Genomic DNA, 27,088 nt, shown 5'->3' with positions numbered 1-27,088 from the left:
GTCATTGCATAGCATGGATGTAAAGCAAGGCACATCTAGCACCAATACAGTGGTACCTCAGGTTACATACGCTTCAGGTTACATTCGTTTCAGGTTTCAGACTCCACTAACCCAGAAATAGTGTTTCAGGTTAAGAACTTTGCTTCAGGATGAGAACAGAAATCATGCTCCGGCGGAGCGGCGGCAGCAGGAGGCCCCATTAGATAAAGTGGTGCTTCAGGTTAAGAACAATTCAGGTTAAGTACGGACCTCCGGAACGAATTAAGTACTTAACCTGAGGTACCACTGTAGCAGCCCTTTGTAGGCATTATTTGGGCTCCACAACTTTCGGGGTGTCCTGGTTTTTACTTTCTGAAATATGGCAAACCCTAGGCTTTTGGCGCACACCTGAATTTGTACATTCACAGAGCCTAGGGCTTGCCAATCAGAAGGTCGGCGGTTCAAATCCCCGTGACGGGGTGAGCTCCCGTTGCTCGGTCCCTGCTCCTGCCAACCTAGCAGTTCAAAAGCACATCAGAGTGCAAGTAGATAAATAGGTACCGCTCCGGTGGGAAGGTAAACGGCGTTTCCGTACGCTGCTCTGGTTCGCCAGAAGCGGCTTAGAGATGCTGGCCACATGACCCAGAAGCTGTACGCCGGCTCCCTTGGCCAATAAAGCGAGATGAGCGCCGCAACCCCAGAGTCGGTCACGACTGGACCTAATGGTCAGGGGTCCCTTTCCCTTTACCTTTTTTTTGGCTTTTGGCGCATACCTGAATTTGTACATTCCTCAACTCGCTACTTTCAATCAGTGGTTTTGATCCTAAAATTCGGCAGCATTTATGATACGCGTGGTGATAATTAACTGAGCTAGGAGGGAAAGGGCTTTACTTTCTTTCTTTCTTTTTTTTGGTAAGCATTTGAAGGTGTACGAGGGTCTCCCCGCCAGTTCCAGCTCTGCTTCTTCTGCAGAATAATCCTTCCACACTCTCTTGGCGCCTGCTGCCAGCCCGCCTGCCCCTGCAAGGATTATGGCAGCCCTTGCAAACTTGATCTGATTTAAAACAGGTGTTCTAATGCCAGAGGACAGTTGGTGCCCTGTCTATAACAGGCTACCTGTTGCAGCAGCTCCCTGGCTTTATATTTCGTCTCTCCCATTTTTTCCACCTGGCCTTTGCTCTGGCAGGCAGAGGGGGCCAGGAGGAGCGCATTGGCCTATGTCGAAACCGGACCTGGCTGTGTGTCCTGCACTGCCCCCGTCCCCTTTAACTGTGCCAAAAATCTCCTTGCAGATTTTGGCGCCTGCCAACACCACCGAGCCCCTTTGAATAAGGTGCACGAAGCCAGGTTTCCCTCTTGCCCTCTGCTGGGGACTTTTCTGCTCTCCCGGCCTGCCCATCCCCCTTTGCAGAGGAAGGAAGCCTTGGCCACAATAGGACTTTGTTTGCCTGTATCTTACTCAGCAATGTGCTTGTGCAATTCTGCACAGCCCCGGAGCCCAGTGCCAAGGTCGGCTGAGGATACAGGAACCCGTTCAGCTGCTGCAGCTTGCGGTGTGTGCAGTGGGGGGGTGAGGGTGGCTAGCCAGACAGACTGTGGCCTGGGAGGGGCAGCAGCCCAGACGAGGCAGCCTGGGAAAATTGCAGATTAATAATTCGCTCCCATGTGTGGTTGGGGAAATGGGAAGGGCAAGGTTACTGTGCATTTTCCCCCAATCTCTCTTCGGACCGGCCTCTTACTTTTGTGTGAGAACACACACACACACACAATATAATAATGTGTGGCAGAGAGTGTTGTTCCGACTCTTGAACCTCCCCCGCCCCCCGTCTTAAAAGCCTTCCAACATGTCTTCTAACGCAGATGGCGCTGTGGGTTAAACCACAGAGCCTAGGACTTGCCAATCAGAAGGCCGGCGGTTCGAATCTCCACGACAGGGTGAGCTCCCATTGCTCGGTCCCTGCTCCTGCCAACCTAGTGTGGCAAGGCCACCTGGAAGAGTTTTACCTTTACATTTTCTGTATAACCATGTATCCTAATAACGCTTAAATTGTTAAGGCTGGAAGGGCCTAAAATCTTAGGAATCCAAAGTCTTTCTCTGCCCTGTTTGAAAGTACTTCAAAGTGCAAGTAGATAAATAGGTACCGCTCCGGCGGGAAGGTAAACAGCGTTTCTGTGCGCTGCTCTGGTTCGCCGGAAGCGGCTTAGTCATGCTGGCCACATGACCCGAAGCTGTATGCCGGCTCCCTCGGCCAATAAAGCAAGATGAGCGTCGCAACCCCAGAGTCGGCCACGACTGGACCTAAGCGTCAGGGGTCCCTTTACCTTTAACACGTCTCCTTATCCAAATCACCTGCAAAGCGTAGTTTTGTTTTCTTGTGTCCTGATCAGTTTCTCCCTCCCCCCCTTGCTTTTCAGGGAGCTCCCTTGCAGGTGAACGTCACTCAGCCCAGTCGGACCAGCAGCGGTTCCGAAAGGTGAGCAGCGAGGGGTCGCGGGGCAGCTCGGTCGGTAGAGCACAAGGCTCTGAATCTCAGGTTTGCGGGTTCGATTTCCACGTTGGTCAAAAGATTACTGCATTGCATGGGGTTGGGCCTGTGATAAACAAAAATCTGCCCTTGTTCCCCATAAGGGAATAAGGGCAGATTTTTATGACTCTCGTGGTCCCTACAAACTCTACAATTCTGATTCAGTTTGGGGCGTGGCACTCAAATAGGCAAATGTGTTATTGTGGGTGAGGTAGCTGTTCATGTCAGAATTCTGGCCCCTGTCAGCAGAAACCTGTAGGATCCTGCAACTAATGTGATTGGCTTAGGCCCTGACACTTATTCTTTTTAATAATAATAATAATAATAATAATAATAATAATAATAATAATAATAATAATAAAAAAGACCTATTTGGTCAACTAGATCTTTTCCCCCACTCCCGTGCCTGCAATCTAAGTAAGAACCCTTGCCTATCAAAGGCCAGTAACTGCCTGGCCCTTCTGTTTGTTGCCAACTTATTCCCTTCTTCTTCGATGCTGTCATCAGGCTCCACCTTTGGCCAAAAGCAAAATACTGGATAGGTATTAGTGAATACAGTTTTTTAAAAAATCCCTACGGCTGAATCCTGCCTCCGTGACAAGCCACCTTGCTTCGAAGTCCTACCTTCTGATTTGGGATGCGCAGTGGTTTGCAGCAGTAGCTACGTGCTAAGGGAGGATCACGCACTGCATGTGATTTTCTTGTTGCATGTTAAAAAAATACCAGTCCTGGGACTTCCATCTCAAATTAGCATATGACTGGGGGTTCCTACTGACTTAGATTGCAGGCCTAGGAGTGGGGGAAAGATCATTCTAGTTGCCCAAACAGGTATTTAATTTTTAAAAAAGAATAAGTGGCAGGGCCTAAGCTTACCTAGGAAACCAGCCCTCTCCCCTGAAAGTATTCCCTCTGATTTCAGATATCTGGGGGGCGGCTGTGTGGGGACAACACTTTGTACATGTTCAGATGCAGTCTGCTAGCATTTTACATGAGAACTGGCTAGCTCGGGGGGGGGGGCGCCATTGGACTACCTGATCCTCTGCAATCCGCTGCAGTTCTGTGATTCTCTGTTTTAGAGCAGAGAGGAGCCATAGTTCAGTGGCAGAAGCACCTTCTTTGCAAATAAAATATCCCAGGTTTAGTTGGACTAGGGAGAGAAATCCCATCTGAAACTCTGGAGAACCACTGCAAGTCATTGTAGATTATTATTATTATTATTATTATTATTATTATTATTATTATTCATTTATTTCATTTTTATGGTGCTTTATATTTTTAAGAAAAATCTCAAAGCGGTTTACTTCATATTAAACATCAATAAAACAATCCAGAATCAAACATTTCTGAAGAAAGTACACAGTCAAAGCAACACAATTAACAGGAAACCAAAATACCATCTCAAAGATTTCAAAATAAAACATCACAAAGGAGGTCAACTACAGAATACATATTTAACACAAAGTTAACGAAAACAAAACAAAAATCTTAAACATTTCAAAAGAAAACATTGCGGAGTGAAGTCAAATATAAAATGCACATTTAAAACAGCATAATTAACAAGAGAATAAAATATTATCATAAGCGTGACACGGCTGCTTGGCAGGCACAAAAAGATGGGGCAAAAGGACCCAATAATTAGAATTTGTTGTCAGGCATCATGATAGATGATGCTGAGCTACACAGACCAGTTTCCCGACACAGAAAACCTAAGAGTTCAGCCCCAATTTGGGGGGCATTTCTCCTGGACCTCAGACTAATGCGTCCCAAGAGCGCCTTGTTTTGTTCCTTTTTGGAAGGTTTCTCAATTCTTTCTCAACTAGAGAGCAACTGGGAGAGAGAGAGGAGAAGCGATTGTGGGAAGAATTCTGTCTGGTGACCCACACTCCTCCCGCCCCGCTTGCAAGCTAATGGTTCCCAGCTGGGGTCAGGCCTAGCGAGGGCGCCTGGAGGAAAGGGACTCCAGCATCTTCCTCTGTTGCAAGACAGGGCCTGGGAAAAGGCCGAGGGGAACAGAGGCCCGTGTGCGAAGCTGAGAGCTCTGGGGTTCGTCCTCCGCAGAGCGAGCGTCTGAACATAGCTGTGGCTGAGCGCCTGGGGAAAGCAGAAAGGAAAAAGGGCGAGTGATGCCTTTTGGGAGGGGAGTTGAAAACATCTAGGTGTCAGTGGACTCATATATATATATATATATATATATATATATATATATATATATATATGTATGTATGTATATATGTATTCCAGAATGCGGCAGCTAGACTGTTGACTGGGAGTGGCCGTCGAGATCACATAACACCGGTCTTGAAAGACCTACATTGGCTCCCTGTACATTTCTGAACACAATTCAAAGTGTTGGTGCTGACCTTTAAAGCCCTAAATGGCCTCGGTCCAGTATATCTGAAGAAGCATCTCCACCCCCATCTTTCTGCCCGGACACTGAGGTCCAGCTCTGAGGGCCTTCTGGAGGTTCCCTCACTGCGAGAAGCGAAGCTACAGGGAACCAGGCAGAGGGCCTTCTCGGTAGTGGCGCCCGCCCTGTAGAACGCCCTCCCACCGGATGTCAAAGAGAACAACAACTACCAGACTTTTAGAAGACATCTGAAGGCAGCCCTCTTTAGGGAAGCTTTTAATGTTTGATGTATTACAGTATTTTAATATTTTTTGGGAGCCGCCCAGAGTGGCTGGGGAAGCCCAGGCAGATGGCCGGGGTATAAACAATAAATTATTATTATTATTATTATTATTATTATTATTATTATTATTAATTTGTAGAGTTGGGACCACACGGGTCATTTAATCCACCCCCTTGCAGTGCAAGAATCTTTTTGCCCGACGTGGGGCTCAAACCCACTACCCTGAAATTCCGAGTCTCGAGCTAGGCGTTTGGACAAAGGACAGCAGGAGGTGCCTGAGATGGGTGCCGCTCAATCTGCACTCCAGCCCCAGGACCTATTCTCATTACCAGGGCGAACAAAGTGGTCAGCGATGGAGAGTGAGCAAGTGCAGGCATTGATTTTTCTTATCATGGTATCACATACTTCCAGGACAAAGGCTGTGGGCTTGGCTGGCAGTGCCTCTTGTCTTGGTAGGGAAGCTTTTCTTTCTACCTGAGCTCACCTGGCAGGCTATCAGGGTGCCAGTATGTTTCCGAGCACAATTAAAAGTGTTGGTGCTGACCTTTAAAGCCCTAAACGGCCTCAGCCCAGTATATCTGAAGGATCATCTCCACCTCCATTGTTCTGCCCAGACACTGAGGTCCAGCTCCGAGGGCCTTCTGGCGGTTCCCTCATTGCGAGAAGTAAGATTACAGGGAACCAGGCAGAGGGCCTTCTTGGTGGTGGCCCTCCCAACAGATGTCAAGGCAACAAACAACTATTTTACTTTTAAAAGACAACTGAAGGCAGCCCTGTTTAGGGAAGTTTTTAATGTCTGATGCTGTATTGTTTTTAATATTCGGTTGGAAGCCGCCCAGAGTGGCTGGGGAAACCCAGCCAGATGGGCGGGGTATAAATAATAAATTATTATCTTGGGTGGGGCCGAAGCCAGCAGTAGATGTGGCCAGGACCAAAACGTAGATGCGGCCTCTCTTTTTCCCTCTTATTCCCCACTCTACAGTCTTCTATGGGAGGGACGGGTCACTCTTGCCAGAAGCCTTAAACTGGCCTTCGAAGTTAGCCCAACTCCTGCTATTTGCCTGCCCTTGTCTTGGAGTAACTGGGAGCCTTGGTTTCCCTGTTTTCCATCTCCAATGTGGGGGTGTGGGGACCCCCAATCTACCTCCCTCTGGTCGTGGAGGGCCCTCCCCTTAAGCCCCAAATGGATTATAAGTGCTCGTTCCGTAGTAACTAATGATAGTACCCCTGAGCACCTGAAATGTAGTTTAGAGTCACCCACCAAGAAGGAGAATATTGTATATCCCAGACTCATGGAAGTGTACAAATGGGAAATGGCACTTGCAAGTGGACCCTATGCATGGGATGGAGTCAAAATTCAGAGATGGCAGTGGGCGGATAAGGCTGGAAATCGCTTAACTATTTCGCACATTTTGGAGCAGTCCTAACGACACTGGGGGTGGGGGCAATGCAAATATGCAAGTCAGAAGCCAAAACAAATAAATAAAATAAATGTGGGGCTGGACTCCCTTCATAGAGAGGGTTGCAGAATTTAGGGGTGGGGTGGGGGGCAAGCCCTTCCCTTCCTCTTTTGTCGTTGCCCCCCCTTTCCCCAAATGCACACACTGTTCCCTCGGACAATCCAGCCGGCATCCTCTCCTCTCCTGAGCTCCTTCGTTTCCCAAATTCTTGGCAGCCTTTCTATATAAACAGCTTATTTTTAGCCGGAGGTTAACAGTGCAAGAGCTGGCGGCCCACTTTCCCACAGCCGTGGAGGGAAGTGGGTGTGGGGCCGCGTCCGAGGAAGAGGAGGAAAAGCAGTGGGGACAAGTACTGGAATGTGCGTTGGCCGCAGTTTGGGGTTCTGTGGGGAGGGAGGCGAGGAAACATGGGAGCACGCAGTTTCCAAACCCTGAGCACCACCTTTAGCTGAACATTAGCAATTTGGGGCCTGTGTCTTAATTTTTGACCCGTATAGGTTGCGAACTCACTTTAGTTCCAGCTGAAATGCAGTTTTTCTGACTCCCGACCCACCAGTTGGAGACCAGGCCTTCGGGGATGGGTCACACTCAGGGTGGATATGATTTAAATCAAATTGATTTAAATCACAGTTTTAATCACTAGGCAGTAAGACTTGATTTAAATTATATATTTTTAATAGAAAGACTCATTCTTGCTGGTATAATCTTAATATTTACAACCAGATGGAGGTTTCATTTTTGGAAGAATTAATTTTCAGAGTAGTTTCTACAGTTACATCAAAAATTGCTGATTTGGTTATACTATTAGAAATACATAGACAGATAATTATGAAATTATTGTGAGGTTTAATAAGTTAACTGTTTGGACAACTTTTCTGCTGTACTTTATTGGAAGGAGGAAAGCAATCCTCAATAACAATTTAAACAATTTATTTAACTAAAACAATAACATTACAGCGTATGTATCCATGTTTGTTAACTGATGTGGTTAAACAATTAAAAAAAAAAACAGACTGAGTTTTATCACACATGAAAAACTTAAAACAAATCCTTATTTCCTGATGAATAGCCTTTGGACTATAATGTAGCTTAAATAGAAAACTAGAAAGATTTTTTTCTCCGAAAGCATTTTATTTAAAAAAATCCAATTGAAATAAAAAAAAATTCCAATTTAAAAATCCGATTTATTTTTTTTAAAGTTGATTTTTATCCACCCTGGTCACACTGGGGCTTCAGGTTGATGCTTCCATCTCTTTACCTCAGAGGTGCATAAAGCTCTGAGGTAAAGCAAATGTGGCCCTTCAAGGCTCTCTGTTTGGCCCTCTGCACCTCCCCCTTGCAGCCACACCCTGTCTCTCCCGACTGCAGCCCTCACCAGCCCCAGAATATTGCCTGACTAGAATATTTCGTTGCACTCAGAGGGGCATAAAAACTAGCCTACGTGGAAAGGTTTGAGCGTGTGCATTTGTTACTCCACCCGCTTTTGCCTGTGGCCCCCAGAATCTTGCTGAGAGGGGAATGCGGCCCTTGAGCTTAGCGAGGCCCTGCTTGACCCGCTCTGTCGTCCTGCAGGTCTCTGCCAGTTTCCGAAGAAACGCACAGCCTTATCACGGAGAAGAAGAGCGGGAGACTGCAAGGAGAACCCGATGCTATCGTGAAAGGTGGGGTCTTAACGCAGCGCGACTCCCTGAGCAGAATCGGGGCTCCTTGGTTTCGTTTGGGTTTTCATTATTCCTGCCGCCCGACACTGCCTAGCCTTTTTCAGCAGCGTAGTTCCCAGTCATTTGGAGGAGTGGCAACGTGCGTGTTGAAGGGATGAAAAGCGTGGTACTTGCATTGCAAGTTGCGCTAAATTAAAGAGCAGCCACAAAGCATTTAGGGGATGTGGGTGGCGCTGTGGGTTAAACCACAGAGCCTAGGACTTGCCGATCAGAAGGTCGGCGGTTCGAATCCCCGCGACGGGGTGAGCTCCCGTTGCTCGGTCCCTGCTCCTGCCAGCCTAGCAGTTCGAAAGCACGTCAAAGTGCAAGTAGATAAATAGGTACCGCTCCGGCGGGAAGGTAAACGGCGTTTCCGTGCACTGCTCTGGTTTGCCAGAAGCGGCTTAGTCATGCTGGCCACATGACCCGGAAGCTGTACGCCGGCTCCCTCGGCCAGTAAAGCGAGGTGAGCACCGCAACCCCAGAGTCGACCACGACTGGACCTAATGGTCAGGGGTCCCTTTACCTTTACTCTACCAACAGAGCTATACCTTACAAAGCGTTTATCTTCAATGGTTGTGCAAGATACTGATTGAGCTGGCCAGCTCTTTTTGCCTTCTCCATTCTGGCGCTCTTCAGATCCCATCATTCCTGACCGTTGGGCCATGCTGGCTTGGGCTGGTAGAAGTTGCCCTCGACACCAACTTGGGGAATGCTGCTTTGACCTTGGAGCCAGACCACAGCCTCTCTGCACACTCTGAAACGGTTGTTTGCGATGCATAATCATGTACTTTTCACCGTTTCCTTAACGTTCACATTTCCAGTCTCTTGTTGTTGGCGTCCACCTGTCTTGAGAGACAATGGAGTGCACCTCCAGGGGTGAAGTCAAAACTGCTGCGTTGGCCACCCCGGGGTGCAAACCTGGGCAGTGTGTATGGAGGTCCTGGGCTGCCCGGACAACAAGACACACACACCCCTTTTGGCCTCTCTGATGTGGTCCAAAGGAAAGCAGAGCATTACGCTGGGCGCCAGCTTGTCTGCCAGAGTTGTCCGAAGGAGGTGTACAAGGCGCCATTCAACCATCTTAGGGACTCCACTCCAAATCTGTGTAGGGTTTACTCCGGAGCCTTCTCTTCTTCTGGAGATATCCCTCAAGGCAGCAGAGGTTTTGGATCAGAGTATTCCTTCTCCTATGGGACGTGGGTGGCGCTGTGGGTTAAACCACAGAGCCTAGGACTTGCCAATCAGAAGGTCAGCGGTTCGAATCCCCGCGACGGGGTGAGCTCCCGTTGCTCGGTCCCTGCTCCTGCCAACCTAGCAGTTCGAAAGCATGTCAAAGTGCAAGTAGATAAATAGGTACCGCTCCGGTGGGAAGGTAAACGGCGTTTCCGTGCGCTGCTCTGGTTCTCCAGAAGCGGCTTAGTCATGCTGGCCACATGACCCGGAAGCTGTACGCCGGCTCCCTTGGCCAATAAAGCGAGATGAGCACTGCAGCCCCAGAGTCGGTCACAACTGGACCGAATGGTCTGGGGTCCCTTTACCTTTTTACTATTCCTTCTCCTACATAGATGGGCTACCTTCCCAGGTTGACCAGCCCTATCTGGCCCATCTGTAGAAGCAGAAAGAGAGCCAAAGTGTCCTTGGGGTGGGGTAGGGGTCAACCTGAGCACAGGCTCCACCTCACCATCTTTCTGTTGTCTCTTCCAGGCTGGCTACAACGGGAGGTCCGGGGAGGTATAAAGACCCCTTGGCTGCGTCCTCGCAAGTACTGGTTTGTGCTGACGGAGGATTCCCTCGACTACTATAGTGGGTGTGAGGTGACGGCCCGGTGCCTTGGTTCGCTCGTCCTCACCAGTCTCTGTTCTGTGCTGTGGCCTGACAAGCAAACCTACAAGGAGACAGGTAAACAATGTGCCTGGCTGTGGAGTGGGAGCTCGGGAGCCAGAGCGCCCTTGCTTGGGTATTGAGCCTTTTAGCACAGCGTTGGAGAACCTCAGATCCAAATGTGGCCCTCTGAAACCTTTTCCTCTGGCCCTTGGGATTCTTCTCAGACCACGGCCTCTTCAACTTGGGGGGTGGGGTAGGAACCAACAACGTTTCTGTCCGGATTTTCATTTTTTGAAATATGACAACCCGACTGGAATGTGACCTTGATCTGTAGCGATGCCTCCAACTTATTTGGGTGGATGGGTGCGTGTTACGTGTAGAAACCGGGTTTTTGTGTGCATTTTGTGCGGCTGGAGTGCAGCCTTCTGTACAAAGGGAAGAATCGTGCCTATTGCTCTGCCTGTGTTCGTGTCTGCCCTGCCCATTGCTGGCACCCCTGGCCCGTGAGGAAATGTGGCCTTTGGGCCGAAGCAGGTTCCCAACTCCTGTTTCAGCTTTCTTTGATTGATTGATTGATTGATTGATTGATTGATTATATGCCGCCCATCAGACCGGGTTGCCGCAGCCACTCTGGGCAGCTTCCGGCAAATGAAAACATCAAACACAGTAAAACATCAAACATTAAAAACTTCCCTAAGCAGGGCTGCCTTCGCATGCTTCCTAAAAGTCAGATAGTTGTTTATTTCCTTGACATTTGAGGGCAGCACGTTCCACAGGGTGGGCACAACGACCGAGAAGGCCCTTCTGCTTTTCGCTACCTTGGTCTCAAAGCTGCTTTTCTGCAATAGAAATACATTGCATGCAAAATGTAAAAGCATAAATTAAACCACAAAACCTTGGGAATTTTTAAAAGATGGAAAGACTTAAAGGGAAAGCATCAGGAAATTATAAACTTCTGAGAAGTGTTCGTGAGACAAAGGGCTCCTAAGTTTGAAAGGATAGATATAGATATAAAAGCATAGCCTCTCTATGACCTGTGTGCGGCTGTCGTGGGGAATCAAAAGCCTTTTCTCTTCCTACTTCCCTCATTTCTGTGTTCCTTTCAGGGCTATATCTGCTACTAATGCTAATAGATATAGATCTATAGCTATATATCTATATGGTGTGTAAATTAAGGCCTGTACACTTTCTGCTTCATCCTAGGGTGTGTGTATATTTTTAGGTTGCCATATGTCCGGAATTTTTCAGACGTTGCTGGGATTCAGCCGTGTCCGGGTGGAAATTGCTTAAATGTCCGGGAAAGTCCGGGCTTATGGCAACCCGTGAAAATCGCAATTTCCAGTGTCTGGGCATGAGCAGAAGCGATTTCCAGAGCCGTGGAAGAGAGTCCCCATGCTGCGCCGCGCCGGTTTAGCACAGCACGTGGGGACTCACCAACTGGGCAGCTCAGTTCGTGGGCGGCTCATGAGCCAGTTAAGCGACCCTCATGGGCCGCTTCCGGCCCATGGGCCTTAGGTTGCCGACCTCTGGTGTAGATTCTGGCCAATTTCCTTAAAAATAGCTCAGAAGCATCTTTTTCTGTTTTTTTTAGATCTTACAAAAAAGATTAAATAGGAGCTGAGAAACTTTAGTGTCCAGATTTTCACTTTTTGAAATATGGCAACCCTAGTATATTTATAGGGACGTGGGTGGCGCTGTGGTCTAAACCACAGAGCCTAGGGCTTGCTGATCGGAAGGTCGGCGGTTCGAATCCCCATGCCGGGGTGAGCTCCCATTTCTCAGTCCTGCTCCTGCCAACCTAGCAGTTCGAAAGCTCGTCAAGTGCAAGTAGATAAATAGGTACCGCTCCGGTGGGAAGGTAAACGGCGTTTCCGTGCACTGCTCTGGTTCGCCAGAAGCGGCTTAGTCATGCTGGCCACATGACCCAGAAGCTGTCTGTGGACAAACGCCGGCTCCCTCGGCATATAGAGCGAGATGAGCACACAACCCCAGAGTCGTCCGCGACTGGACCTAACGGTCAGGGGTCCCTTTACCTTTACTAGTACCATATTTTTTGCTCTATAAGATTCACTTTTTCCCTCCTAAGAAGTAAGGGGAAATGTGTGTGCGTCTTATGCAGCAAATGCAGGCTGCCCAGCTATCCCAGAAGCCAGAACAGCAAGAGGGAATGCTGCTTTCACTTCTGAGATTCAGAACATTTTTTTTCTTGTTTTCCTCCTCCAAAAACTAGCTGCGTCTTGTGGTCTGGTGCGTCTTACAGAGTGAAAAATACGGTATATTATACCTGTGTATACGCGTGTGTGTGTTTCTATTAATCACATGCTGGTACTCCCTTCTGTCTCCCTCCTCCGCAGGATACTGGGCAGTGACTGTTTTTGGCAGAAAGCACTGCTACCGTCTCTACACAGAGCACTTAAACGAAGCTGTGCATTGGGTTTGCGCCCTACAGAAGGTCATCATCAGCAAGCCCCCCGTGCAGACCCCAACGCAGCTCCTCATGTGTGACATTGAGGTGAGTGGGGCATGGGCCAGGAAGGGAATGGGTGTGATGCCAGGGCCAGGACACACCTGCCGAGGCTGCGAATGGGCCAAGCCACACTCCCGTCAGGCAGCAAAGGAGCTGGGAAGCCCTTGGAGCTGAGAGGGCGGTTGCAGAAATACATAATGAGCGCACCCGGCGGTTTTCTCCCTTAAATGAAGGGAGCGGCAACTGCACACACAGCATTTCCTACTCCTTTAAGGTCATGCTGCTGGTTTGGTCATTTTTGCACGCTTTAATTCTTATTCATAACTGCTTTAAGAGCGTCTGCAATGTTATGGGTTTGACGTGTTGTTTAAACATCTTTTTTGTAATTATTATTTTTCCTGCCGGCTCACCTCTGTTGTAAAATAATTTTTATTTGATTTTAGAAAATATATGAAAGTCAATTAAAAATCCATATACAGTGGTACCTCGGGTTACATACGCTTCAGGTTACATACGCTTCAGGTTACAGACTCTGCTAACCCAGAAATAGTGCTTCAGGTTAAGAACTTTGCTTCAGGATGAGAACAGAAATCGTGTTCCGGCGGCACGGCGGCCCCATTAGCTAAAGTGGTGCTTCAGGTTAAGAACAGTTTCAGGTTAAGTACGGACCTCCGGAACTAATTAAGTACTTAACCTGAGGTACCACTGTAAAGAGATTGCTCTAAATCTCACGACTCTCCCTCCAACAATCCCCTCCATGGGTCCTAATGCCAATATTTACAACTGCATATCAATCCATTATCCACGTTTTTTATCCATCTAAATCAGGCATCTCCAACCTTCGGCCCTCCAGATGTTTTGGACTACAATTCCCATCATCCCTGACCACTGGTCCTGTTAGTCAGGGATCATGGGAGTTGTAGGCCAAAACATCTGGAGGGCCGCAGGTTGGGGATGCCTGATCTAAATTGTCCATAGTTTCTGTTGCCTTTCAAGTGTGATTAAAATCCTGCTAATGTTTTCATCTGCGTTCCATAGTCTCCTAAATAATTTATAAATTTCCCCCATTCTTTTTTAAAGTTTTTGTCCTCTTGGTTCCTGAGCTTTCCATTTAATTTTGCTATTTCAGCTTAGTCCCATCAACTGTTTGCCCTGGTCAGGATTGTATCTTCTTTCCATCTGTGGGCTAATAACATAAACATAGTATTATTATTATTATTATTATTATTATTATTATTATTATTATTACTACTACTACTATTACTATTGAAATATTATTATAACAACAATAATAATATAATCATAATTTATACCCCACCCATCTGGCTGGGTTTCTCCAGCCACTCTGGGCTGCTTCCAACCGAATATTAAAAACAATACAGCGTCAGACATTAAAAACTTCCCTGAACAGGCCCTAAATTTAATGATCTAAGCCTTGGGGCAGGGGGCTGGTTTCATAGGCGAGGCCTATGCTAATTAAACAAACAACCAATTAATATTGTTGCGGGTAGGGGTGGAGAGCTAGGCCCGTTCCTTGTTGCTGACGTGCCCAAAAGTGTTAAGTTGCACCATCTGCCCTGAGGATTTGCAATGTGAAATGCAAACGGGTTTCGTGCCCGGAGCCCACGCGCACCTGGTGAGCCACCTTTGGCGAGGGCAGCCCCTTCATGGTGACAGCAGGTAATGGCGTGCAGGTTTCCTAAAGCAGCTCTTCTGGGAAGGTGCTCTTGTCGACACCGCAGCAGTTCCCAGACTTGAATCCGTAGCTCTAGAAATTCTGCAGGCAGCGAAATGGCTCAACTGACAAATAGGTTAAGGGGAAATACAAAACAACCATTTACTCAAAAAAGGGATGTGTTCAAGAAATACCTACAAAAATATAATAACAATATAACATCTATGGCAGCGATACGTTATAAGAAAGTATTAGAAAATATATTAAGAGTAAGCTAATAAGTATAAGTACATTCAATATTGTAAATGTAAAGTACATCAGGAAATGATGGGAAGTCTGTCTTAACATTGGGACGCAGGTGGCGCTGTGGGTTAAACCACAGAGCCTAGGACTTGCCGATCAGAAGGTCGGCGGTTCGAATCCCCGCGACGGGGTGAGCTCCCATTGCTCGGTCCCTGCTCCTGCCAACCTAGGAGTTCGAAATCACATCAAAGTGCAAGTAGATAAATAGGTACCACTCCAGCGGGAAGGTAAACAGCATTTCCGTGCGCTGCTCTGGTTTGCCAGAAGCGGCTTAGTCATGCTGGCCACATGACCCGGAAGCTGTACGCCGCCTCCGTCGGCCAATAAAGCGAGATGAGCGCCGCAACCCCAGAGTCGGTCACGACTGGACCTAATGGTCAGGGGTCCCTTTAACTTTACCTGTCTTAACATAGTTTTGTTTATTTGATTCTACTTTGGTTTATTTTTGTTTAGTTAGAAAATATAAGAAAAGAGCATGTATAAGTATAAATATTTAATGGTAAAATCATTTAAGGTTATTATTATTATTATTATTATCATCATCACTTATACCTTTGTATGTGAATATAAGATCATGTATGATATCCATGGATTTCAGTAAAGAAGATAATAATAATAATAAAAAGAAATTCTTCAGGCAGGGTGGACCTGTAAGTCAGCAAAAGCCTTCTGGGAAATTATTTATAGTGAGCTAAAAAATTGTTTAAAATAACTTTTGTTAAAAAACCAGAGGCTTTTCCATTAGGTATAATATTAGAAGAGATAGCGAAAGAGGAAAAAGGTCCTATTTATGTACGCGACAACAGCGGCAAGAATGTTGTATGCCCAGGGATGGAAGGAAGAAAGAAAGAACCCCATCAAAGGAAGAATGGATATTGAAACTGATGGATTATGCCGAAATGGCGAAATATACACCAAGAGGACAAAAAAATTAGAAATTAATGGATTAACTTTATAAGAATATATGAAGGAGCATTACAAACATTTAAAAACGTTAGCAGGATTGGATTAGCACTTGTAATATAATTTGATAAAGGGTATTGAAAAAGGAGACTTAATAGATTGGATAAAAGTATTTAGTCACAGAAAAGAGAAGAGATAATTACTGGAAACCGGGGAGAGGAGTGGGGGGAAGTCCGGGGGTCAGAAGAACCCCTATAAAAATATTGAATTTGTTATGGATTAGTGCAATTTGTTTTTTTTCTTTCTCCTCCCCATCCCAGGAGAACCGTAACAGCCCCGAAATCCTGGATCAGATTTATCAAAATAACCCCATCCTGTGCTACACGGCTGGCCCAATCTACGCGCCTCTGCTACCCTTCCCGTATGCAGGTGGGTGACCCGCTTCCTTGCACATGGGTCAGCATCGTCCTAAAATTGTTGGCTTCAGTCCTTGGGCAGCATGTGCCGTTGGCTGTACAGTACCAAACAGTTCAGCAACTTGGTGGTACGTACCTCAAGGACCGCCTCTTCCCATATGAACCTACCCGATCCCTGAGTTCATCTTCTGAGGCCCTCCTTCGTGTGTCTCCTCCTCGAGAGTTCCAGAGCGTGGCAACACGAGAACGGGGCCTTCTCTGCAGTGGCTCCCCGTCTGTGGAATGCTCTCCCCAGGAAGTTTGTCTGGCACCTTCATTATACACCTTTAGGTGCCAGGCAAAAATGTTCCTTTTTAACCAGGCCTTTGGTTGATCTTGGGACGCGGGTGGCGCTGTGGTTAAACCACAGAGCCTAGGACTTGCCGATCAGAAGGTCGGCAGTTCGAATCCCCGCAACGGGGTGAGCTCCCGTTGCTCAGTCCGTGCTCCTGCTAACCTAGCAGTTCAAAAGCACGTCAAAGTGCAAGTAGAAAAATAGGTACCGCTCCAGTGGGAAGGTAAACGGTGTTTACGTACGCTGCTCTGGTTTGCCAGAAGTGGCTTAGTCATGCTGGCCACATGACCTGGAAGCTGTACGCCGGTCAGTAAAGCGAGATGAGCGCTGCAACCCCAGAGTCGGCCATGACTGGACCTAACGGTCAGGGGTCCCTTTACCTTTACTTTTTTTGGCTGATCTTATTGACATCCAATACCCTTTTAGAATGTGGCTCTTTTGGGGGGGGTTTTATTGGGCTATTGTTTTTAATTTGATTTTATATACAGTGGTACCTTGGTTCTCAAACTTAATCCATTCCGGAAGTCTGTTCCAAAACCAAAGTGCACTTTCCCATAGAAAGTAAGGCAAAATGGATTAATCCGTTCTAGACTTTTAAAAACAACGCCTGAAACAGCAATTTAACATTAATTTTATTCTCTAACGAGACCCTTGATCCATGAAATGAAAGCAGTAAACAATGTACTGCAGTCACACAATCAATCAGTAGCTAAACTGGGTTCCACACAGTCACAAAAAAACAAAACAAAAAGAGCTGCAAAAACAGAAACGCAAAATAAATAGCAAAAACAGACAGACCTCAGCGTAACACTCAAAACGGAAGTGTGGCCCTCGAATCGGAAGTGTAACACTCAAAACGGAGCACGTTCGGCTTCCGAAAAAGGTTCACAAACCGGAACACTTACTTCTGGGTTTGCAGTGTTTGAGTACCAAGGCGTTTGAGAACCAAGGTACCACTGTATTATGATTTTCTTTGTGAACTGCCCTGAGACCTCTGGGTATAGGGCAGTGTCTAAATCCAATAAACGATAATGGATCCTGAGCGCACAGCTTATTTCTCCGTGTCTCTGCAGCTCCCGGTGGCCAGGGCTACGCGGGGATCCGTGACGAAGCTGTCAAGCTGTTCCACTCGCTGCAGCAGCTGGAGGGGCTGCGGGAGCCAGCCCTTCTCATGCAGGGGGTGCTGCAGACGTGCCATGACCTCCCCGCCCTGGTGGACGAAATCTACTGCCAGCTGGTGAAGCAGACCACAGAGCCCCCAGCGCCGGGTGCAGCCGCGGACCTGCGCTACTGGCAGCTGCTTGCTTGCATGAGCTGTACGTTCAGGCCGTCGCTTCCTGTCCTCTGCTACTTGCAGCTACATCTTCAGCGGTGAGCCCTGGGGGAAAGGGAAATCGGGGTGCGTGTATGTATGGGGTGCATGTCTTGCCTGTCAGCAGGCAGAGAGGCCAGAGATGATGGAATTGTGGAGTTGGAAAGGACCCCAAGGTTCACCTAACTCAACCCCCTGCGAGGCAGGAAACTTTTTCCCCCAATTTTTTTTATTGATTTTCCAAAAAATTTAAACAAACAAACAAACAAACATACATTTTAATTGTACTTAATCCAGTCTTAGTAACATTGTTAAGTGACTTCCTCCAATCCCCCTGGCTGAATTTCAGTGTATATCATTGTAACAGTTTTCCAAAACCAATTTTCTCATTGTTGTTGTTTAGTCGTGTCCGACTCTTCGTGACCCCCTGGACCAGAGCACGCCAGGCACTCCTGTCTTCCACTGCCTCCTGCAGTTTGGTCAAACTCATGCTGGTAGCTTCGAGAACATTGTCCAGCCACCTCGTCCTCTGTCGTCCCCTTCTCCTTGTGCCCTCCATCTTTCCCAACATCAGGGTCTTTTCCAGGGAGTCTTCTCTTCTCATGAGGTGGCCAAAGTATTGGAGCCTCAGCTTCAGGATCTGTCCTTCCCGTGAGCACTCAGGGCTGATTTCCTTCAGAATGGAGAGATTTGATCTTCTTGCAGTCCATGGGACTCTCAAGAGTCTCCTCCAGCACCATAATTCAGAAGCATCAATTCTTCGGCGATCAGCCTTCTTTATGGTCCAGCTCTCACTTAACATCTTTCTTTCTTTTCATTTTAACTTTAAACATGTTATTCTCTAGCATTACATATTTAAATCCTAAGCCTATCTGGTATTTTTTTCCAATTAAGTTATCTTAACGTATTTAATTAAATAGTCTTTGAATTTCATCCATTCCTCCTGGTACTCCTCCTCCTTCTGGTCGCGGACTCTTCCAGTCAGGTCGGCTAGCTCCGAAAAGTCCATCATCTTCATCCGCAACGCAGGAAACTTTTGCCAAACGTGGGGCGCGAACCCACAGCCCTGAGATGAAGAGTCTCATGCTCTGTTAGCTGAGCTATCACTTGGCAGAAGCTTCTCTGCTACTCTTAAGCGAAGGCAGTTCTGTTCTCCCTCTGCAATGACTCTTGTTGATAGGACGGTCAGGAAAGAGGCCCCTGTTCTCTCTATCTCCTTGCTTTGAGGTGGAATGCAAAAAAATGGAAAGAAAAGATTGTTCTAGCTAAGGATCAGTGGTTGGATAAATTAATAGAGTTTGCAGAGTTAGCAAGTCTGACGGCCAAAAGAAGGAATACCAATGGGGCGGGGTGAGTGAATGGCAATGCCTTGAAGAGTATTTAAAGAAAGATTGCATTAAGGTAAAGTGGCAGGTAGAATGAGCCTATGATCAGCAGCGGAGAATACAGTGGTACCTCGGGTTTACATACGCTTCAGGTTACATACGCTTCAGGTTACAGACTCCGCTACAGAGAGCCAGTGTGGTGTAGTGGTTAAGAGCGGTAGTCTCGTAATCTGGGGAACCGGGTTCGCGTCTCCGCTCCTCCACATGCAGCTGCTGGGTGACCTTGGGCTAGTCACACTTCTTTGAAGTCTCTCAGCCCCACTCACCTCACAGAGTGTTTGTTGTGGGGGAGGAAGGGAAAGGAGAATGTTAGCCGCTTTGGGACTCCTTAAAGGTAGTGAAAGGCGGGATATCAAATCCAAACTCTTCTTCTAATCCAGAAATACTACCTTGGGTTAAGAACTTAGCTTTAGGATGAGAACAGAAATCGTGCTCCGGCAGCGTGGCAGCAGCAGGAGGCCCCATTAGCTAAAGTGGTGCTTCAGGTTAAGAACAGTTTCAGGTTAAGAACGAACCTCTGGAACGAATTAAGTACTTAACCCGAGGTACCATTGTAATACAATACAAATTGAGAAGCAGAGATTGGATGGTGGGGCAAGGCAGGCGGAATGGTCTTGCCTGATGGACGGCTGGAAGTCTCTCCCCTTGAGGAGTCCTTCCTAGGGGTTGAGAACGGACCTCAGGAACGAATTAAGTACTTAACCCAAGGTACCACTATATAAGTGATGGAGAATGCTAAAATAAAGGTGTAGCAAAATAACGTGAATCGGATGTCGGGATAGGTTGGGAAGTCCATGTAAGAGGATGACAAAATGACGAATGTGTGTAAAATATAATCTGGAAAAAATTTAAAAATAAAGCTCCGTGCTTGGAGGTGGGATTAAAACTGCCAAGAGGAAGTAGACATTCTTCATGCCCTCCTGTCTCTGCCACTGCCAGAGCGGGAAGATCGTGTATTTAATGCACGACAGCAATTTGCAGGTCCTTTCCTCGGAATCTTGTTTGTGGATAGGGGTGTGGAGTGCTGAGCAACGTTCTCAGGCGTGGGTTCCCTAATGCCGGTGTTTCCTGGTCCCAGCAGGACAGAGAACCAGTTCCCAGGCTCAGAGGCAACTTGGTACGGACGCTTCATCGCAGAGGCCCTGCACAAGACCAAGGGGCGAGAATGCGTGCCTTCGCTGGAGGAGATTGCGGGGCTGATGGGGCGCCAGGAGACCGAGTGCGGTGTGCATTGCCCTAGCATCGCCACCTGCCATGTGGCCGTCACCTCCCAGACCACAGTCCAGGAGGTGAGCAGGGGCTGAATGGCGAGGGTGGGTGGTGGGCAGGGGCGAAGCCAGCTGGGGCAAAATTCCTTCCTGTGGGGCTTGCAGGTTACCAACAAGAAGGTGTGGTTGAACTTGCGGATGACATTGGTGGCGTTTACTTGGGAGAGGGCGTTTGCGGGTGGCGCTGTGGGTTAAACCACTGAGCCTAGGGCTTGCCAATCAGGAGGTTGGCGGTTCGAATCCCCGCGATGGGGTGAGCTCCGGTTGCTCGGTCCCTGCTCCTGCCAACCTAGCAGTTCGAAAGCACGTCAAAGTGCAAGTAGATAAATAGGTACCACTCCAGCGGGAAGGTAAATGGTGTTTCCTTGTGCTGCTCTGGTTTGCCAGAAGCGGCTTAGTCATGCTGGCCAATAATAATAATAATAATAATAATAATAATAATAATAATAATAATAATAATAATATTTATTATTTATACCCCGCCCATCTGACTGGGCTTCCCCAGCCACTCTGGGCGGCTTCCAGAAAAATATTAAAATAATGCAATACATCAAACATTAAAAGCTTCCCTAAACAGGGCTGCCTTCAGATGTCTTCTAAAAGTCTGGTAGTTGTTGTTCTCTTTGACATCTGATGGGAGGGCGTTCCACAGGGAGGGCGCCACTACCAAGAAGGCCCTCTGCCTGGTTCCCTGTAATATTACCCAGAAGCTGTACGCCGGCCCCCTCGGCCTATAGAGCAAGATGAGCGCCGCAACCCCAGAGTCGTCAACGACTGGACCTAATGGTCAGGGGTCCCTTTACCCTTTACCTTACTTGGGAGAGAGGAGGGAGGAAGGGAAAGAAGACTTGCCTCTTTCTTTGCCAAAAGGCCGAAGCAGCCAGGAATTTGTCTTGCATCGCGGCGCTGGCTGCTTCCATTCCGCAGTGCGGTTGGCGAGATGAGGCAAGCTTCTTTTCCCTCCTCCTCCCACCACAGTGCACCAGTTGGGTCTCTGTGCCCCTACCCTTCCGCCCCTACCCTTCCCCCCTCTCCGCCCCTCCGCATGCTTGACACTGTCTGTCTGTCTGTGTGTGTCCCCTTTGCAGCACTGAGTGCCCTCCTGCTGGACATGCCCAGGCCTCCTGTCACCCCCTTTGTCTCCTCGTCCCAGGTGGCCCTGGAGCTGATGTTGCGCCTGGGCCTGGCGCACAGCCCCAACTCATTTGCCCTCTACGAGGAGAGCTGGCAGCACGTGCGCCCCCTGCCGGAGGATGCCCTGGTGGCAGATGTTCTCACGAGGTTCGAAAGGTAAATGACCTCCCCTCAACCCAGTACAGTTTAACTTGTGTCACAGCTGGACACATAGGAGCCAGGAGGAGTTAAAGAGAGTTGGCAGCTTGTTGAAAATCCCATCTCAAAGCAACATCCTAGCCTTTGCGGCTCCAGAGAGGATCTTGCAAATATACGGGGGAAGTGACTTGGGAAATGCTGGGCTGCCAGAGTAGGGATGTGCACGTGATTGCAGGCGTGGGGTCTGTTTCAGCTAGCGGGAGCAGAACTCTGCAAAAATAAAAATTTAAAAAACCTCTAGTTATGCAGGGCACACTTCTGAGATGAGTACAGGATGTATCTGACTTTGTGGGGAAGAGGGATACCGTAAAACCTCGGTTGTCGAATGTACAGTGGTACCTCGGGTTAAGAACTTAATTCGTTCTGGAGGTCCGTTCTTAACCTGAAACTGTTCTTAACCTGAGGTACCACATTAGGTAATGAGGCCTCCCGCTGCCGCCACCCGATTTCTGTTCTCATCCTGAAGCAAAGTTCTTAACCCAAGGTACTATTTCTGGGTTAGCGGAGTCTGTAACCTGAAGCGTCTGTAACCCAAGGTACCACTGTAACCCGTTCCGGAAGCCCATTCGGCTTCCCAAACATTCAATGACCGAGGCACGGCTTCCAATTGGTTGCAAGAGGTTCCCACACTCAAGCGGTAGCTGCATTGGACGTTTGGCTTCCGAAAAACATTCGAAAACCGGAGCTTTTACTTCCAGGTTTTTGGCGTTCAGGAGCCGAAACGCTCCAAAACGGAGGTGTTCGGGAACCGAGGTTTGACTGTTATCAAGCTAGCAGGGAAGTTTCAGTCTTTTTCATCTGCCCCAGTATCCGTGCCATATGCAGTCAGAACATTGGATCAGGTTAGGGCGTTTTTGCTTGTCCCAGAACTGACGGGATGTCTTTTCTTGCCTTGTTCTAGCTCAGCTGGGGAAGAGCCACCCATGAAGCCCCCTGGCAAACTCTGGTTCAGGCATTATGGGTGTCTGAACCTGGACTGCGTCCCCTGCAACAGCCAGGAGTTTGCCGTGCTATTTGAACAGGTAAGAGGTCACGCTGACCAAGGGAACAAGCTTGCAGGTGTAGGGAGGGCTGTTGTTCCAAGCGACACACCCTCCCCCTACAAGGCCCACTAGCTGTTCATCTACGGCCGTATTGCCCATTTGAGACCTTTCCGGCCTTGGGCTGCGTCACACTTGCAGAACCTGAATGGAGGCTTCTCCACCAACACCTACCTCCCTTGCTTAGACCAGCTTTTCCTTATTGACCTGCTGTCTACCCGCCTTAGTTGCCTGCTCTCTAATTCCAAGATCTTCCTTACCACCAGGGCATCTCTCGCTGGAGCATTGTCTGCTGGGCTGTGGGTTCTCCCGCCCGCGGTCAAGCTGCGAGCGGAGTGGAAGCAGCTCCCGTGCAGCCATTTCCTGGAGACAGCCTCTCTGACGGGAGTTGCCGTGTGCGAACGGAAACAGATACAGGGGACGAGGCAGCCAGAGATCAGCCTGGCGGGCACGTGGTCGGCCTTTGGGTCTGTCCTCTGTGATGCAGAGGTTTATTTATCAGGTAGGTCGTCCCCCCTGCACTTCCGTATTTCCGGGCATGACTTGAGAAGGTACATGATGGAGAGAACTATGAGAGACCAGTGGCACACACTCGAGTAGTGGGCAGGCACTGCTATTAGGCAAAGCAGGATCCCACCATTATTGCGGAGGGAGGATTTTCCAAGACGTGTAGCACACTCCAGTATCAAAACAGATTTGGGTGTATTTGCAGGTGGCACTGTGGGTTAAACCACAGAGCCTAGGACTTGCCGATCAGAAGGTCGGTGGTTCGAATCTGCGCAACGGGGTGAGCTCCCCTGCTCCTGCCCACCTAGCAGTTCGAAAGCACGTCAGGCCAAAGGACAATCGAAGCCACTGTCTGTACTCAACAACGGGTGGTGCTGTGGTCTAAACCACAGAGCCTCTTGGGTTTGCCGTTCGGAAGGTCGGCGGTTCGAATCCCCACAACGGGGTGAGCTCCTGTTGCTCGGTCCCTGCTCCTGCCAACCTAGCAGTTTGAAAGCACGTCAAAGTGCAAGTAGATAAATAGGTACCGCTCCAGTGGGAAGGTAAACAGCGTTTCCGTGCGCTGCTCTGGTTTGCCAGAAGCGGCTTAGTCATGCTGGCCACATGACCCGGAAGCTGTACGCCGGCTCCCTCGGCCAATAAAGCGAGATGAGTGCCGCAACCCCAGAGTCGGTCATGACTGGACCTAATGGTCAGAGGTCCCTTTACCTTTACCTTTCTCTTTCTCTAACGCTGCTTTCATGCAGTAGCTTGCTATCTATTATCTTTTGGAAAGGGTGTATTTTCAACACTTAGGGATTTGCATTGTGCCAGGACAACTCTTAAAACCTGTGCTATTTTCCTAGAAAAAGAGGTGCCAGAACTCACCACAAACTCCTCCCTTGTTCTCTTATAATGGCAATGGCTCCCACCTAAGAGGTGCCGGAACTGAGTTCCAGTGAGTTCAGACTGGAAAAAAGTCCTGCATCTTAACAGATATTGTGGGACCTAGTCATGACCATAGCTCTTCAACTTTCCCCTTTTCTTGCGAGGAATCCTATTTAGAGTAAGGGAATTTCCCTTTAAAAAAGGGAAACTTTGACAGCTATGGTCATGACAGGGCAGTGACACAAGGTGGTGAACACGTTTTGCTGAAACAACACAGTGTGGGCAGCAACTGTTGGCTTTAGAAAAGGGACTCCCTACACTGTGGCTTGTCCTCAGTCCCAAGGTGGCTGCAGTTGGGGATTAAGCACATTATGGAAAGCTGATTCATCTCAATAAATGTACTTTGAAATGTGCATTTTTCACCCACCCCTCTTCCTGAATTTTCAATTCCCCAATTTTTGTACAATCTGAAAATTTTGGAAGTCAAACTAGTGAGAGATGGCACCTCTGATTATATTGTCTCTCCCCTTACTAATGGTTTCAGGTTTTTCGAAAAGAAAAGTGTAGCCTATATAAACACAAATCAAGCCCTTCTGCGTAACCTAGCCATAGGGAGGGTCAGCGTTGAAATCCCAGCTAGCGAGCAGACTATCCTCTCTAGGCCACTTGTATTTACTGTTTCACCAAATAGATATCCATCTCACTGGTTGTCTTTAGCACCCCAAAATAGTTTCTCCCTCCCTTCATCAAAAGCTTTTCTTTTCTTGAAAGCGGAGCGCCTTGCTTGCGGAATATATAGTGGTACCTCGGGTTAAGTACTTAATTCATTCCGGAGGTCCGTTCTTAACCTGAAGCACTACTTTAGCTAATGGGGCCTCCTGCTGCTGCTGCGCCGCCGGAGCACGATTTCTGTTCTCATCCTGAAGCAAAGTTCTTAACCAGAGGTACTATTTCTGGGTTAGTGGAGTCTGTAACCTGAAGCGTATGTAACCTGAAGCGTATGTAACCCGAGGTACCACTGTACAACTCTCTGGCCAGTCTGGCTGAAGGATATAGACTACCCCTTTCTTCCCCCTCCCCTGTTGTCCTTCAAGGGAAAGGAGGTAGGCTCTGGGGGTGGAGACTTAATCTGCAAGCAGAGGGGCAGGAAACGGCCTAGGAGGTGTGGGCCGAGCTCTGACCTTCCCCTATTTTCTTCTCAGGCAAAGGAGGCAGTGCAGCAGGCCCAGCGTATTCCGCACGGAGCTGCAGGAGGAGACTCTCGCGGTGACCGCCACCAACAAAGGACTGCACTTAACAAAACGGCCAGCGATGGGACCCTGCCTGCGCCGACTTTTCGCCCTGGCAGCAGCCTTGAAGGCCAGGGAGATCTCGTGCCTTCCCCCGCCAGACACTTGGAAGTGACGATACCAGTGGTACTTTATGCTCCTAAGGAGCTGGAAACGTATGTCCTCTCCTGTGTAGAGGGATTCCCTTCCCCAACGCGTGTAAAGTTTTATTTATATCGATAGATCTCCTTTCCTCCATTCGGTCTCTCGGAACAAGTAGTTGGCACGCTTCTCTCTTCTGCCCGTAAAGCTGCAGGCGGCTTGACACTGTGCCTATCGTCTGGTCTGTGCAGACAGTGCCGTGTTTTCACTCGCACATGAAGAGATGGTGAAAAACAGCAGAGGACTTGGGAGTGCTGGGTAGCATCTCCTCCTATGGCTCTCTCTTGTAAAGCTGTTTTTTTTAAAAAAAACAACAACAACAAATAAATGTAGTAAACACAAGCCAGTGGCTGCTTAGCTTTGAGCTGGATGAAGCGTGTCTTGTGAGAGGGATTACCAGTTTCCCCCCGGAGTTTCTTGTCTCTTTTCCCACCACAAAGGCCTCTGGCCAAGCTGTTCTGAGCCCAGCTGATAGCATTGTGATTTATCGGTGAGAATTGTTTTTTTAAAAAAGGCAGGGTGTAAATCTATAAATACTGCACGGTAACAGGGTGCCTCTAAAACAGCTGGTGCTCATGTTGCATCGCATGGCCTCTTGCCTTTTTGTGCCGAATCTCTAATACCATAGCTCGTTTTTCCGATCTCTCTCACGGCATGGCGAATGGCTTGCAGTCTGCACCATCCCTAAGAGCAATCATGTGAACAGAGCCTTGCTCAGCCGCAGATTGGTGCACATGGAGTTTCCACTCCTTCTACACAAGGCCCAAAGAAAAGGATTTCACAAGAGTTTTGAGTAAATGAAGTCCAGGGGCCTGCTGGACCAGGGTGAGAGAGCCCACATCACGCTACAAGCATTTTGGCAAATAGTTTTGTTTTCTTTGAAGTCCACAAATTGTGTCAAGACCCGATAGGCAGCAGGGAACTACGGAAAGCTGCTTTGAAGCACACACAGAATGACTTTCACTTATCCATTGAGCAAGTGTATTGAGCCTGAACCCACAAGAATCTGAAGTAGCCTTCAGCCCATGCTGAAATCAGAACTCAAAGAAGGTTACTCTCGTCTCCCCAGCTGCAACTTCCAGGATGATCTTAACACACACCAGTTTAGGCCTGGAAAATATTTTTCAAGCCTAACCAATATGGGGGGAAGAGGCAGTAAACGTGAGGTAGGTTCGCACGGGCCACAAAAGGTTGGCAACCCCTAACTCCCATCTCCAGGGATGTGGGTGCTGTGGGTTAAACCACAGAGCCTAGGACTTGCTGATCAGAAGGTTGGCGGTTCGAATCCCCGTGATGGGGTGAGCTCCCGTTGCTCGGTCCCTGCTCCTGCCAACCTAGCAGTTCAAAAGCACGTCAAAGTGCAAGTAGATAAATAGGTACTGCTCCGACGGGAAGGTAAACGGCGTTTCCGTGCGCTGCTCTGGTTCGCCAGAAGCGGCTTAGTCATGCTGGCCACATGACCCGGAAGCTGTACGCCGGCTCCCTCAGCCAGTAAAGCGAGATGAGCACCACAACCCCAGTCGGCCACAACTGGACCTAATGGTCAGGGGTCCCTTTACCTTTACCTCCCATCTCCACTGCTCGTGCCCTACGTACCAAGAAAACAGAGTCCCACCAAAAGCTTCTGAATCCATCCAGCAGCACTTAATAGTTTAATTCCACCTCTTGCCACCAAAAGTCCACTGTAATCAATTTGTGGATTTCTTTGCACCAATCTTCCCCCTTTTT

General features: G+C 48.3%; 2 protein-coding genes across 4 annotated transcripts in view; one reads left to right on the top strand and one right to left on the bottom strand.

Annotated features, from left to right (window-relative positions):
- The window catches only part of PLEKHH3 (pleckstrin homology, MyTH4 and FERM domain containing H3), a 48,732-nt gene extending 23,030 nt beyond the window's left edge, over nt 1–25,702 (top strand). For all 3 annotated transcript variants that reach the window (XM_083583073.1, XM_083583072.1, XM_083583074.1), the window contains exons 2-12: nt 2,395–2,453; nt 8,167–8,255; nt 10,002–10,196; nt 12,476–12,633; nt 15,790–15,898; nt 17,293–17,590; nt 19,998–20,205; nt 21,338–21,474; nt 22,418–22,538; nt 22,823–23,058; nt 25,133–25,702. In XM_083583073.1, coding sequence (XP_083439199.1) covers nt 2,395–2,453; nt 8,167–8,255; nt 10,002–10,196; nt 12,476–12,633; nt 15,790–15,898; nt 17,293–17,590; nt 19,998–20,205; nt 21,338–21,474; nt 22,418–22,538; nt 22,823–23,038 — 1,590 coding nt within the window. In that variant the 3' untranslated portion in view covers nt 23,039–23,058; nt 25,133–25,702. The remainder of the gene's footprint in view (nt 1–2,394; nt 2,454–8,166; nt 8,256–10,001; nt 10,197–12,475; nt 12,634–15,789; nt 15,899–17,292; nt 17,591–19,997; nt 20,206–21,337; nt 21,475–22,417; nt 22,539–22,822; nt 23,059–25,132) is intronic.
- The window catches only part of LOC310747938 (tigger transposable element-derived protein 1-like), a 943,100-nt gene that overhangs the window by 843,426 nt on the left and 72,586 nt on the right, over nt 1–27,088 (bottom strand). The gene's annotated exons all lie outside the window — the stretch shown is intronic.

This window comes from Podarcis filfolensis (assembly GCF_964270895.1).
Source record: "Podarcis filfolensis genome assembly, chromosome: 13".
NCBI lineage: Eukaryota > Metazoa > Chordata > Lepidosauria > Squamata > Lacertidae > Podarcis > Podarcis filfolensis.
This window is presented reverse-complemented; position numbering and strand designations above follow the sequence as displayed.